At 37.8% G+C, this 15,815-nt stretch overlaps 1 protein-coding gene across 4 annotated transcripts in view; it reads right to left on the bottom strand.

Moving 5' to 3' along the window:
- Positions 1 to 15,815, bottom strand: part of SPAST (spastin) — a 58,730-nt gene that overhangs the window by 35,696 nt on the left and 7,219 nt on the right. For 2 of the 4 annotated variants that reach the window (XM_069494179.1, XM_069494177.1), the window contains exons 2-3: positions 8,171 to 8,254; positions 6,063 to 6,146 (exon numbers count right to left, since the gene is read on the bottom strand). In XM_069494179.1, coding sequence (XP_069350280.1) covers positions 6,063 to 6,146; positions 8,171 to 8,254 — 168 coding nt within the window. Of the gene's footprint in view, positions 1 to 6,062; positions 6,147 to 8,170; positions 8,258 to 15,815 lie in introns of all 4 variants that reach the window. The other 2 variants (XM_069494178.1, XM_069494176.1) reach the window with 1 other exon arrangement.

Below are 15,815 nucleotides of genomic sequence, written 5' to 3' on the forward strand. Positions count from 1 at the left end.
GTTGAGTAGATTAGTCAATGATAGGAATTAAAATAGTAGCCTTGCTTCTTGACCTCTTATACCCAATCCTCATACAATCATCTTAGTGATCTACTGAAAAGGAAAAATCTTACCATATAACTCTTCTACTTAAAACCTGTTAGTGGCTTCCCACTGCCCACAGATAAGAGCTCAAGCTTCTTTGACAAACCAGGTCATCCACGCTCTGCCTACATCTCTTATGCCTGAGCAATCCCAACTTCTTGCCTCTACCAGCACTCTCCCCTACTCACCAAGCTGTTTCTTGCTCCTAAGTCTTTGTTCGTGCAGTCACTTCTTCCTGAGATGTCTTTTCTTGCATGCTTTAATAACTTTTATTTATCTTTTTTTTTTTTTTTTTTTTTTTTTTTTTTTTTGTTGAGACAGAGTCTCACTCTGTTGCCCTGGCTAGAGTGAGTGCCGTGGCGTCAGCTTAGCTCACAGCAACCTCAAACTCCTGGGCTTAAGCGATCCTACTGCCTCAGCCTCCCGAGTAGCTGGGACTACAGGCATGCGCCACTATGCCCGGCTAATTTTTTTCTATATAGATTTTTAGGTGTCCATATAATGTCTTTCTATTTTTAGTAGAGACGGGGTCTCGCTCAGGCTGGTCTCGAACTCCTGACCTTGAGCAATCCACCCGCCTCGGCCTCCCAGAGTGCTAGGATTACAGGCGTGAGCCACCGCGCCCGGCCCCCTTTTATTTATCTTTTTAAGTCTACACTTTAGGGTTTACTTCTTCAAGGAAGCTTTCTTAGAAACCTATTTTCCCACCCTTACAAAATATCTGTATACCCCCATCTTGTAGTGATAATTATCTAATTATGTGTCTTTTCTCCTACTATATTATGAGATCCTTAAACAGAGGAACCATTTTGTCCACTCTATCAGTAAATCCATTTGTTCAATCTTCAAATATAATCATAATCCAACCACTTGTTATCATTTCTCCTGATACCACCCTGGTCCAAGCCTTCGTCATTTTCCTCCTAGATTACTGCAGCCATGTCCTAAGTGCTCTCCCTGGTTCTGCCTGTAGAGTCTATATTCAACATAGCAATCAGTCATCTTTCTAAAATTTAGGTCACATTATGTCATTCCTTTCCTAAGAATTCTTATAACTGCTCCCCATTTCACAGGTGGTAAAAGCTCAAGTCCTCACGGTGGCTTATACAGCCCTATGTGTTGTGACAACACCTCCTCCCCCACCCCACTGTGAGTTTTCTGACCTCGTCTCTGCTATACTCTCCTTTCTGGGGTAAACTGGCCTCTTTCTTGCTTCACAAATACATCAGGTATATTCTCTTAAGGCTTCTTCTCTCTGGATCATTCTTCTAAATATTTTCATGGCTAACGCATATCAACTTCTCAAAGAGAGATACCCTGCCCATCCTGTTTAAAAGTAAAAACCCAAACTACCTCCTGTCCACTCCAAATCTCCCTTACTGTGCTTTACTTTTTCTTTTTTTTTTCATATATTTATCACCTTCTAATATACTGTATAACTTATTTATGTTTGTCCTCTACTATCTGGCTTCTCCTTGCTGGAATATAAATTCTATGGAAGAGGAATCTTTGTCTATATCCCAAGTGCCAACAACAGTGCCTAGTACATGGTAGTCACCAAATAAATATTTGCTGAGTTAATAAATAAATTTAGTTTATATCCCTTAACACTATACCAGGTACATAGTAGGGCCTTAATAAATGAATAGTGGCAGGGGTGGGAATGGGTATATTCACACCTAATGGGTGTGGTATGGTATGCACTGTCTGGGAGATGGACACACTTGTAGCTCTGACTTGGGTGGGGCAAAGGCAATATATGTAACCTAAACATTTGTACCCCTGTAATATTCTGAAATAAAAAAAAGAAGAAAATGAAGAAAAAAATAAAAATATAAATGGATGGTAAATGAAGCTAAGTTTAATAAAAAGTATACCTGCCAGGTATACCAAGATGCTAAAATCAAAATTATCTTTTTATCTACAGCAGGTTGTACAGTTAAGCTTTGCTATAAGGTTCATTATCAATAAACCAAAGATAAATAATACATACGAACTTTTCCCATCTTTATCAGAGAGGTTGCATCCTCTCAAATCAGTCTATAAGGGTAACTTCCAGGATCATTCTCCCCTCCTTCATCCTACTTAGACACCCATCTGCCACCATATTTCCGACAAGCTCCAATTTTTAACCAACACATAATACACAAATTAGTTTTACTACGCATTTGTACACAGATCTTTTTTACTGCCTTTAGCATATCTACTCCCAGACCTTGTGAGTACTTAAGACAGGAATATGTTGACGCCTCCTCTTCTATCCACCTCTTCCCACTTTTAAAGTAACATATTTCATAAATGAGCACATAGCATTTTTGAGGACAAACCAGACAGCAACTTCAAAACATCCAAAATAAAATGCTTTTAATGCCTAGCTTCATATTGTATTATATATGCTTTTTGTCCTCTCCTCCAATAATGCAAATAAGAAATTATAAAGGCCGCACATAGTGGCTCATGCCTGTAATCCTAACACTCTAGGAGGCCAAGGTGGGAGGATTACTTGAGCTCAGGAGTTTGAGACCAGCCTGAGCAAGAACGAGATCCCATCTCTACTAAGTAGTGCCACCTACTGGGCAGGCTGAGGCAGGAGGATTGCTTGAGTCCAGGAGTTTGTGGTTGCAGGGAGCCACGATGACACCACTGCACTCTACCCGGGTGACACAGTGAGACTCTGTCTCAAAAAAAAAAAAAAAAAAAAAAAAAAGGCAAAGCGTGGTGGTTCACACCTGTAATCTGGGAGGCTGAGGCAGGAGGATCACTTGAGGTAAGGAGTTCGAAACCAGCCTGAGCAAGAGTGAGACTCTGTCTCTACTAAAAATAGAAAACATTAGCTGGGCATGGTTGCACATGTCTATAGTCCCAGCTACTTGGGAGGGTGAGGCAGGAGGATTGCTTGAGCCCAGGAGTTTGAGGTTGCTGTGAGCTAGGCTAACGCCACGGCACTCTAGCTTGGGCAACAGAGACTCTGTCTCAGACAAAGAAAGAAAAAAAAAATTACAAAGTCACATTCCAAGACAAGTCTATAATTGATGAGACACTTCCAATGTGTTATCATATCACAACTTCAAGTAAAAGATTAAAAGTAACTTTTAATTATTTAATTTGAAATATGCTATAAAATATTCTATAATCAAATGGATTCTGCATTATATATGATAATTTATACATACACTGAACGGCTTTATAGCTAAAACACATAGAAAGTACCAATTAGAACAATTATTTTACTGCAACCTTTGATACAAATTTAATTATATTTGATAAAGTAATAACCTTCACTTGGGAAGAAAGAAGGCAAACCCTGTCAGCCACAGAAGCCAAAAGAACACCACCTTGTCAGCCATCTAAAAGCAGTAAGGGTTGCTATTTTAACAATGTGGGGCAAAAAAACCCTACAAACACAATGACTATGCAAGATCAAATGAATGAATGAATGAATAAAACGTTCATGTATGTATGTATGAATATATCTTTCTACATAAGCAGGGGAGGTGATTACAGACAGGTAAGGAGTTGAATAAAAACTAACATTTTTAAAGTACTTACTGTGGGTTGGGTTCCTTCAATAATTCAATGGTCACAAAGATAAGATAATATTATCTATTAGTCTCATATTAAAAATTAGGTTAAAAAGGCTTAGACATGGCAAAATAATTTACCCCAAATCACAGAGCTACAAATAAATAAGGACTACCTGCTTGCCAAATATCTACTGTTTCCATCACACCAAGGTATGGTAGAACCACTCATGTATGGTGGGTTTTTGTTCCAGTTTGAGTGGTATATTTACCTGAAAAATATATTTTTAAAATCTATACCACCAAATAGAAGATTATGAAAGTTTTCTATTACAGCTGATGAATGCTGAAAGAATAACAGAATTAAAATTCACTAGGCATCAGTCATAGGTAACTGCTGTTAACCTCATGAGAAGATTGGAAGAACTGATGAACACACACAACCACCTATGATGTAGTCTTATCATGAAAAAATAAAAATCAACTTTCAATCTGATCGAGTCTTATATCCAACTATCAATTTACAGGGTGGACAGAAGAACATGTTAAAGCTACCATAGAGATGCACATAGCAAAAGTTAGACTGTAGGAAACACCATGGAACAAAGACCTGGTTTTATCAATAAATAAACTGCAATAAAAATAAAAACAGGCCAGGCGCAGTGACTCACGCCTGTAATCCTAGCAGTCTGGGAGGCCGAGGCGGGCAGATTGTTTGAGCTCAGGAGTTCGAGACCAGCCTGAGCAAGAGCAAGACTCCGTCTCTACTAAAAATAGAAAGAAATTATATGGACAGCTAAAAATATATATAGAAAAAATTAGCCAGGCATGGTGGCACATGCCTGTAGTCCCAGCTACTTGGGAGGCTCAGGCAGGAGGATTGCTTGAGCCCAGGAGTTGGAGGTTGCTGTGAGCTAGGCTGACGCTACGGCACTCTAGCCAGGGCAACAGAGTGAGACTCTGTCTCAAAAAAAAAAAATAAAATAAAAAATAAAAATAAAAACAGATGGGCCTGTACATTAAAAGAGACATAACATATGGATCTGGGATCCTGGTTCAAATAATTATTAAAAAAATAGTAAAAGTCATTAAATTATGACAAAATTAGAAATTTGTGGGCATGGTGGCTCATGCCTATAATCCTAGCACTTTGGGAAGCTGAGGTGGGAGGACTGCTTGAAGCCAGGAGTTTGAGACCAGCCTGAGCATGAGCAAGACCCCCTCTTTACAAAAATACAGAAAAATTGGCTGGGCATAGTGGCTCGTGCCTATAGTCCCAGCTACTCAGAAAGCTGAGGCAGGAAGATTGCTGGAGCCCAGGAGTTGGAGGTTGCAGTGAGCTACCATGATGCCACTGCACTCTAGCCTAGGTGACAGAGTAAGATCCTGTGTCAAAAAAAAAAAAAAGAAAGAAAGAAAAGAAAGAAAACACTTTAATTAAAAAAGAAAAGAAATTTGGACACTGACCGTTTTTTTTGTTAATGTTAAAAGAAATTATTGGTTATTTTTTGGGGTGTGACAATGGTATTTCAGTAATTTTATTAAATATTTTTAGAGTCCTTATCTTTTAGAGATACAATATGAAATACTTATAAAATACTTATAAACAGATATCAAGCATTTGTTTCAAAATAATATGAAAGAGGGGACAGTGAAGAGGGATAAAAGGGGGGTTGGCAAACTTTTTCTGTAAAGGGCCAGACAGTAAATATTCTAGGTTTTGAAGGTTATGTGATCTCTGTATCAGCTATTCAACTCAGCCACCATAGTACGAAAGCCATAGACAATACACAAAGGAACGGGAGCAGCTGAATGTGAATAAAACTTTATAATATTAAATAATAGGCAGTGAGCTGGTTTGGCCCATGGGCTGCAGTTTGCCAGTCCTTGGTATAGATAAATCAAGACTTGACCATGAATTGATAATTATCACAGCTGAATGATGAATAATTAGGAGGTTTATTACACTCTTCTGTTTTTATATGCTAGTTTTCTGTAAGTTAAAAAAGAAAGCCTAGACCATATTTTCGATCATTTATCTATTTCTATCTATAATTATTTTGTTTTTGTTGTAAAGGCAAGGTCTTATTATGTCACCAAGGCTAGAATACAGTGGCACCATCAAAGCTCACTGCAGCCTCGAACTCCTGGGCTCAAGGGATCCTCCTGCTTCAACCTCCCCCTGCCTCAGCCTCCCGAGCAGCTGGGACTACATGTGCGTACCACCACACCCGGATAATTTTTCTTACTTTTTGTAGATACAGGGTCTTGCTATGTTGCTCAGGCTGGTCTCAGACTCCTGGCCTCAAGCAGTCCTCCTGCCTCAGCCTCCCAAAGTGCTGAGACAACAGATGTGAGCCACCACAGATGTCCCCCTATCTATCTACAATTAAAGTTTTATTGAACATACATTTCCAATACATTTCATATCCAATTATAAAACACATTAAGTGATACCTAGAAGCTGTAAACGGTCCTTAGCCATAACCAAATTAGTCATCATTTTAGCTTGAAGGCGTCTAGCTCTTTCACACTGTTCACCTGAAAGAAAAAAGCAAAAAGAGGAATTAATTAAAATATCCACATTTCCCTACCAATATTGTTTCAAAATAAACTATCACCCTAACTACCTTATGGGGAACAAAAGTCTTTATAAAGACATTAAGAAAATATTGTTTTCAAATAATACCTATTAAAAAAATCAATTACAGTTTCTCATGATGGTTTCAGACCTATCGTGGTATATAATGGATTTTGTGCATATTTCATGGAGCCTAAGACTTTTTCCCCCCACATTTCAAAATCTTTGAAATTGGGATGCGTTTTAAAATAGTGCCAACTTATTTAATACTAATGATATCAGGCAGGCTATAGTGATAACACAGTTTTTCACTGCTTGTGCAGGCACAAATTCGGTCATAGATATTAATACTGTTGTTATAGCAATGTCTAAATAAGACTAAAACAGCCTATGCAATAAGATTAAAATTCAAATTCTAAGTAATAAGAAGAGCATGTATCATAGTTTAACTGACACAGTTTTTTCTCTTAGTAGTACCACTGAAGGTATTTTTTATTCAATAAAAGTGTTTTTCTTATAACCAATGTCTCTTCTTCTAACTTTTCTTCTATGCGACTGACAAAGAATATATTTTGCACATAATTCATAAAGTCATGCTCAAAGTCTCAGAGGCACATCTCTTATGTTTACTTATTCTATTTTGCTTTTTTTTATACAGGAGACCAGTGGCTAGGGATGTAGTCAAAATATAAAGGGGAGAGGAAAAAAGCAGGGTAAATATCGGACACATTATAATTAGCTGATATAAGTTGTAGAGTCATCTAGCCAGCCAACAAACATCTACTGAATGGATTAATTCTTAGCCTAAATAGTATAATTTTTTATTCTGAATCTATTTTAGCTATGATAAACTAAAATACTTTGGTACCCACATACTACACACTATTCATAGCATAGTACTTAAGAATTTGAAGTCAGACTGAGTTCACTTGCAGCTTGAGATTTTAGGTAAGTTACTTAACTTCTCTGTACTTTAGGTTATTCATCTAAAAAATAAAGATAACAGCAGCTACAGAGTGTGAGGTGGTGGTAAAATTTAAAAGAAATACTATAAATGAAGCAGATATGATGATACTTGGGTACATGTAGTAATTGTGCAATAAATGTTAGCTGTATATTTAAAGATACTATTAGATACTAATTTTTAATTTGAGGTGATAAGAAAGTAAAGAAATAGCTGCTTTTAGGCCGGGCGCGGTGGCTCACGCCTGTAATCCTAGCACTCTGGGAGGCCGAGGCGGGTGGATTGCTCAAGGTCAGGAGTTCGAGACCAGCCTGAGCGAGACCCCGTCTCTACTAAAAATAGAAAGACATTATATGGACACCTAAAAATCTATATAGAAAAAATTAGCCGGGCATAGTGGCGCATGCCTGTAGTCCCAGCTACTCGGGAGGCTGAGGCAGTAGGATCGCTTAAGCCCAGGAGTTTGAGGTTGCTGTGAGCTAAGCTGACGCCACGGCACTCACTCTAGCCTGGGCAACAAAGTGAGACTCTGTCTCAACAAAAAAAAAAAAAAAAAAAAAAAAAAAAAAAAAAAAGAAATAGCTGCTTTGGTTTAAAAAGCCAAGTGTGAATTAACATAAGATATTTACAGCTCATATTCTAACATGCAGTCAAGAAGCATTACCCACAAGTACAAAAGCAGTTTGTGGTTTAACTACTCCTTTCCTCCTCAACAATGAGAAAGGGACTAGCTTTCAAAAATAGGGCTAAAACATGTGATCAATCACCAACAGTGGTACCAAGGAAGAAACAAGTAATGCAGAGGTCATTGCTGGAATGCTACAAATAAATCAAGTTTCAGCATATCTAATTATAATTTCATTTTTAGAATAGATCATAAAGAATTAACTATAAGTCTATAAATGTTAATAACATTTAAAAATGTTTAAATATCTTTGCTAAGATAAACAGATCTGAAATCAGGATAATCATGTGAATATAATTTGGAATTGCTATAAACAATTATAACTATAACTTTACCTTGTCCTGTAACTATGACTGCTATTCCTTTTTCTAGTTCTTCAATACCTTTCTTATACCACTCCACAGCTTGGTCCTTCTGTCCTGCTTTAAAATAGAAATAATTATTTGTATATATCCTGAGTATGAAGAACACAAAATAAACATTTCCCAAAGCATGCTATTGATAGATGATACATGAAAAATAGGATTGTGATAAAGTAAGTCTGAGAAACATTACTATATAACTTCTTAGTACTTTTAGTATCTTAATGTGTATATGTATCTCCAGGAGGGGAATATAGTCACAATGTTTCTCAAAATTTTAGGGCAGTGAGTCCTTTTTTGCTTACCATCTCAGAGGTTTTTTGTTTTGTTTTATTTTGTTTTTTTGAGACACAGTCTCACTCTGACATCCTGGGTAGACTGCAGTGGTGTCATTGTAGCTCACTGCAACCTCCAACTAACTCCTGGGCTCTACATGATCCTTCTGCCTCAGCCCACCAGGTAGCTGGGACTACAGGCACCCACTGCAGTGCCTGGCTGGGTTTTTTTCTTTCTTTTTGGTAGAGACAGGGTCTCACTCTTGCTCAGGCTACTCCCAAACTCCTGAGCTCAAGCAATCCTCCCGCCTTGGACTCCCAGAATGCTAGGATTACTGATGCGAGCCACCACACCTGGACACCATCTCATGGTATTGATATTCATAACCACTGAAATGCTGTACTAGGGAAAGAAATTTTATTTAGGAATTTTCTTAAATATATACTTATGAAAATTATAAACACAATTTCAATAAAAACGAGGGAAAAAAGCACTATTCAATCTAATATTTCAATCTCATGCAATGAATTCATTGTTGGGTACCTCCTTTCCAGAACAGTTTTTATGTAACAATTGATTGTATCATGAGAACTGGTACATGAGATTACAAATGTAGCATTTAATAACACATACATTTCTATTTTCTTTCTTTCTTTTTTTTTTTTTTTTTAGAGAAAGGTCACACACTGTCACTCAGGCTGGAGTACAGTGGTGCAATCATAGCTCACTGCAACCTCAAACTCCTGGGCTCAAGAGATCCTCCTGCCTCAACCTCCGAACTAGCTGAGATTTCAGGTGCACACCACCACACCCAGCTAATTTTTCATAGAGATGGGGTCTAGCTACATTGCCCAAGCTGGTCTCAAACTCCTAGCCTCGAGCAATCTTCCTGCCTCAGCCTCCCAAGGTGCTGGGATTACAGATGTGAGCTACCATGTCCACATTTCTATTTTCTTTAAACCAAATGACTAGTTTAAAATATTAATTCTTGATCCAAGTTAAGCTTTAAAAGGATCTAAAAATTTGGCATAATCAAAATACATATAGGATACTTTATTTTTATGTTATTTTTTTTAAAAGGTGGAGAGCTGTGAGGAGGAGTGTTCAGTTGCCTTGTCTGTTTCTGTTGAGACAGAGTCTCACTCTGTTGCCCTGGGTAGAGTACAGTGGTGTCATTGTAGCTCACTGCAACCTCCAACTCCTGGGCTCTAAGCAATCCTTCTGCCTCAGCCTCCTGGGTATCTGGGACTACCACAGGTGTGCACTGCAATGCCCAACTGGAGTTTCATTTCCTTTCTTTTTGGTAGAGAAGGGTTTCTCTCTTGCTCAGGCTAGTCTCAAACTCCTGAGCTCAAGAGATCCTCCTGCCTCAGGCTCCCAGAGTGCTAGGATTAAAGGCATGAGCCACCGTGTTGGGCCCAAAATGTGTACAGGATACTTCCATAAAGTGATCATTATACTCAAATCTCATTGTTTTTCAAGAGTAATTTCTTAGTATTTAGAATCTGCAAAGCCTCATAAGTGGCTAATACAGAGACAGAATAAACCAAAGGTAGAAATCACTGATTAGAACTGTTTTTCATTTTTTCCCAATCTCATAAGAAAAAGTAATTTCTTACTTATTATAGTATCATCAGTATCTTACACTGCCTACAATGGAAGAGATTCTTGAGTTTGTTGTAAATCAACTCAAGTTGTTTCAATGCTCACCTTCCTGGTTTCAATAAAGAAAATAACTATTTACATGTTAATTTGAAAATAAAGGGGAAATTGCAGAAAACAGTAAAATAGCACTTGCATTCTGACTGTGAGAATATTGATAACAATGTCCTATTTACTGAAAAAATTTAAAAACAGTGAGTACGACATAGCAGATATAACAGAAATTCCTTTTTTGTGTCTCTTCCCATTCCCATGCTCCTTCCCTTCTGAGAAACCACTATCACAAATTGAGTTCATATCTTTCTAGGATGTTTTTTTCTATTATCCCTATCTATATTTGTATTGTTTTATTTTTAATATACATTTTGAAGACAAGCCAAATGCATAAAGTTACGTTTCTTTTGAGATCTAGCTAAGTTGCTAGTTCATTCATTTTGACTTCTGTACAGTATCCTGTATTATCTTACAATTAAACTATTTTTTCTGTTAAAGGATATTGAAATTGTTTCTGGTTTTTTAATATTTCAAACAATGCTGCAATAATTATACTTGTACCTGTCCCCCAATATATACCTCCAGTTTCTCTAAGGTATAAGTTTAAGAAATACAATGGATGAGTCATATAGTTCATCACATTTTCTCCATTCAGAAATCAACAAAGTGCTTTTTAAGAGTGCTTGTACCAATTTATAGTCCTAACAGTAGTGTATCAGAATTCTCACCGACAATATCCTTATGAACATTTGAGTCTGTCATTCATATACTTCATATTTTTAAATGAATATTGTGTATGCAACAAAATTTCAAAGTAATTTTTACCAAAAATTGAAGGGCAAAAAAGATAAACTGTACGTTGACTTTTTTTAAGAAACAGGATCTTGCTCTGTCACGCAGGCTGAGTACAGTGGCACGATCATAGCTCACTGTAGCCTTGAACTCCTGGGTTCAAGCAATCCTTCTGTCTCAGCCTCTCCCGTATCTGGGAATACAAGCACACGCCACCACACCTGGCTAATTTTTTAATTTTTTGTAGAGACAAGGTCTCACTATGTTGCCCAGGCTGGTCTCAAACTCTTGGCCTCAAGTGATCCTACTGCCTTAGTTTCCCAAAGTGCTGGGATTATAGGCATGAGTCACTGTGCCTGGCCCTGCTGACCTATTTTAAAACAACAAAATGCTTTGAAGAGTTTTGACACATTATCTCTAGGCAAATGAGTGATCACAAATAAATTCACTTAATTCTATGACTTAACATTTTTTGGTAACAGCTAGTTCACTTATTGCATTATTTGAATCTCATAAGTTAGTATGATAGTAGAAAATGCAGATACCTCTTACCTAAAAGTACAAGACTACTGGAGAAAGGATAAAAATATAGGTCAGTGGAACAGAAGAGGAAGTCCAGAAACAGCCCCATGCATATGTTGTTGATTGACTTAGACAAAGAGGACAAGGTAATTCAAGGGAGAAAGAAGAGCATTTTCAAAAAATGATGCTGGAGGAAGGGGCAGTGGTGCAAACCTGTAGTCCCAGCTACTCAAATGGCTGAGGTGGGAGGATTGCTTGAACCCAGGAGTTCAAGACCAGTCTAAGCAATACAGTGGAGGGAAAAAAGATGCTGGAAAAACTGAACATTAATATGCAAAAGAATAAACTTCACACCACATAGAAAAATTAACTTGAAATGTATCACAGACCTAAATGTAGAATCTAAAAATATACGACTTATAGAAGAAAATATACGCCAGGTGTAGCAGCTCATGCGTGTAATCCCAGCACTTTGGGAGGCCAAGGTGGGAAGACTGCTTGAGGCCAGGAGTTCGAGACCCCATCTTCACAAAAAGTAGAAAAATTAGCCAGGCATGATGGTACATTCCTGTAGTCCCAGCTACTCTAGAGACTGAGGTGGGAGGACTGCTGGGGCCCAGGAGTTTGACACTGCTGTGGGCTATGATGACACCACTGCACTTCAGCATGGGCGACAGTATGAGACTGACTTAAAAAAAAAAAAAAAAACCCCAAACAAACACAAAATTCTTTGTGATCTTGGGTTAGGCAAAGATTTCTTAAAGAGAACACAAAAATCATAAACCATAAGAGGAAAACACTGATAAACCAGATTTCATTAAAATTAAAACTCCTGTTCTTCAAAAGACAGAGTTAATACAATGAAAAGATAAGCCACAGAATGACTGTGAGAAAATATTTGCAAAACAACATGTCTATTTTTTTCTTTTTTTTTGAGACAGGGTCTCACTATGTTGCCCAGGGTGGTTTCAAACTCCTGGGCTCAGGGGATCCTCCTGCCTCGCCCCAGACTCTCAAGTAGCTGGGAATACAGGTGCATGCCACCAAGCCTAGCTAACATGTCTAAAAAGGACTTATAACTAAAATATATAAAGCATTCTTACAATGTAATGGTAAAAAAAAAAATTTAAATAGTGGGCAAAAGAGTGAAATACACACTTTGCCAAAGAAGAAATGTAAATGGCAAATGAGCAGATGCTCAACATCATTAGTTGTTAGGGAACTACGAATTAAAACCATAAGATACCCCAATGAACCTAATTAAGAATGGCAAAAAAAAAGCACAGGAAAATCCCAAAACATTATAAGAGAAAAGACAACAACAACGGATCTCTCATATGTTTGTTGGTGGGGATACAAAATGGTACAGCCAGTTTGGAAAAGGGTTCAGTAGTTTCTTATGACATTAAACATATATTTACTATATGATCCAGCAATTGCTTCTACATATTTACCCAAGAAGAATAAAAATATCTAAGACCTGTACATGAATTTTTATGGCAGCTTTATTCATAAGAGCTAAATGGGAAACAACCTAAATGTCCATCATTTAGTTAATGGATTAACAAATTGTGGTACATCCATATGTAGAATACTGTTCAGCAATAAAAAAGGAATAAACTAGTGATACATGTAGGCTACATACTTGACCATGCAGTAAAGATAAAAACAGAAACAGATCAGATCAGTGACTGCCAGGAGCAGCTGAGGGGAAGGCAAGTAGAATGACTACAAAAAAGCACAAGGCAACTTTTGGGCTGATGAAATATTTGATACATTGATTGTGGTGTTGGCTATCCAATTGTCTGTCAAAACTCAGTTTATCAAAACTCACTAAATCCCTAAAAAGGGTAAAATTTACTATATGTAAATTACATTTCTATAAATCTGATTTTTAAAAGGCATATTACTGTAATATTTATGTATAAGGATATTCATTATGGCTTAGAGTATAATACCAGAACTAAAATTTTGATTACCCCAGTAAGATTAAAAGAGAAGAACTAGAAAACATCTTTCTAAAAATATCTGTTTGAAGGGACTGGAGTACCAAAACAATGAAAATTACCAAGCCCATTAGGATGGTTATTAAAAAAAAAAAACTGTCAAAATATGGAGAGAAGCCAACAGAGGCAACTCTGGCATTTGCAGCACTTTTTTACTTGAAAGAATTGTCAATTCAGAAAGCAAACGTGGCTGAGAAACTGAGCAGAGCTTTTAACAGACTTATGGAACTAAGCTGACAAAAAATGAATTTCAGAGCATGCCCAGGAGAAGCTGTGGCAAAAGATTTTGGTTGGGTTCCTGCATGAGTGAAGAGTTAAGAAGAACTAGGCCAGCCCACGTAAGGACTGAAACATATACTCAAATTACTTCAATTCCTTAAGATAGAGGTCGGCAAACTACAGCCCATAATCTCCACTGATCACCCTTTTGATTAATTTATTGCAGAAAAATCAAACCTTCCAATGGTCTCCAGTACATAAAAGGCCTCCAAGATACTTTAATATTAGTCCCCAAGAGTTCCTAGTTTCTAACATGCATTGCCCTCTTAACTCTATGACCCCAAATAACACTCAAATTCAATCAACCAGTATCTGGTTACTAGACTATATCAAATTAACAAACGATTGGGGTGGCAGAAACTTACAACCACTTGTAGTTTAAATTATTAGCCAATATTTGATCTACAAGTGAACTACATTACACAAGGCAGGGATTAGCAGTATGGCCCAAGATTCAAATCTAGTCAGTTGCCTGGTTTTGTACAGAAAGCTTTACTGGATCACACTCACTACATGGCAGAGTTGAGCAGTTTGATGGAGAGCTTAAAATATTTACTAAATGGCTCAGCAACATAAAAACAAAAAACCCAATTAAAAATGGGCAAAGGACATGAACAGATATTCTTCTAAAGAAGATGCACATATGGTCCATAAACACATGAGAAGATGCTGAACATCACAAGTCTTAGGGAAATGCAAATGAAAACCACAATGAGATACCACTTCGTACCCATTAGGATGGCTATTATAAAAAAAAAAATGAGGTGCTTGGCCCATGGGCTGGAGAGTCCTCTGCATTCTTTTGCAGTTGGCATGCTAAGTTATGATCAGCACATTCATAGGGTATTCCCTCCTCCTCCAGGTACGGCAGTCGCTTGGGAGAGGATTAGGGTGGGGCAGGACCAAGAAGGGGGCCTGGGGCCCAGCCTTGTCCTTCTTCCCAGGTGGACAATTGCAACAAGGCAAGAGCACCTGCTTTTGCCCCTAGGAGACCCAGAATCCCTCGCCATCTACCTAACAAATATAAGTTCTAGTCATAGAAATAAACAGTCCCCCCAAAATAGGTGGCAAATGGTTTGTACACCAGGCTTTTGTGAGTCTAGTTAGTTTGAGTTGGTTCCCTGTATCTCATTCCCTGCAGGTATCTTGAGTATCTGAATCTGTAAGGCTGAGCTCTGGTATCCTTGTTAAGTATGGCCCCTACTGAGACTCACCCAGAATAGCCACATATCTTCCCCTCTGACCCTCACCTCATGTTCTCAACTTCAACAGGGTAAACAGGAGTTGGGAGATAGAATAACTGGAGCATATAAAGGGGAATTTAAAAAATGGAAAAAAACAAATGTGGAGAAACTGGAACCCTTGTAGACTGCTGATGGCAATGCAAAATGGTCCAGCTGCTATAGAAAACAACTTGGAGTTCCTCAAAAAATTAAACACAGAATTACCATATAACCCAGTAATTCCACTCCTGGGTATATACTCGAAAGTATTGACAGCTGGGACTTGAACAGATACTTACTTATATACTAATGTTCATAGCAGCATTATTCACAATAAATGCAAACAACTGAAATGTCCAAAAATGGATAAACAAAATGTGACATATATGCAACGGAATATTATTCAGCCTTAAAAAGGAATGAAATTCTGATACATGCTACAACATGGATAAACCTTGAAAACACTATGTTGGCTGGGCATACACACTCATGCCTATAAGCCCAGTACTTTGGGAGGCCAAGACTGCTTGAACCTAGGAGTTTGAGAACAGCCTGGGTAAAATGGTGAGATCCCGTTTCTACAAAAAATTTAAAAATTAGCCTGGTGTGGAAGTACACACCTGTAGTTCCAACTACTCAGGAGGCTGAGGTGGGAGGACTGCTTGAAGGAGTTTGAGGCTGCTGTGAGCTATAATGACACCACTGAACTCCAGCCTGGGTGACAGAGCGAGACTGTCTCTTAAAACAACAATAAAGAACACTATGCTAAGTGAAATATGCCAGACACAAAAGGACAAATACGTAAGATTCCACCTAGAATAGGCAAATTCATAGAGACAGAAAGTAGAACAGAGGTTTCCCAGG

The sequence above is a fragment of the Eulemur rufifrons genome, chromosome 19, assembly GCF_041146395.1.
Source record: "Eulemur rufifrons isolate Redbay chromosome 19, OSU_ERuf_1, whole genome shotgun sequence".
Lineage (NCBI taxonomy): Eukaryota > Metazoa > Chordata > Mammalia > Primates > Lemuridae > Eulemur > Eulemur rufifrons.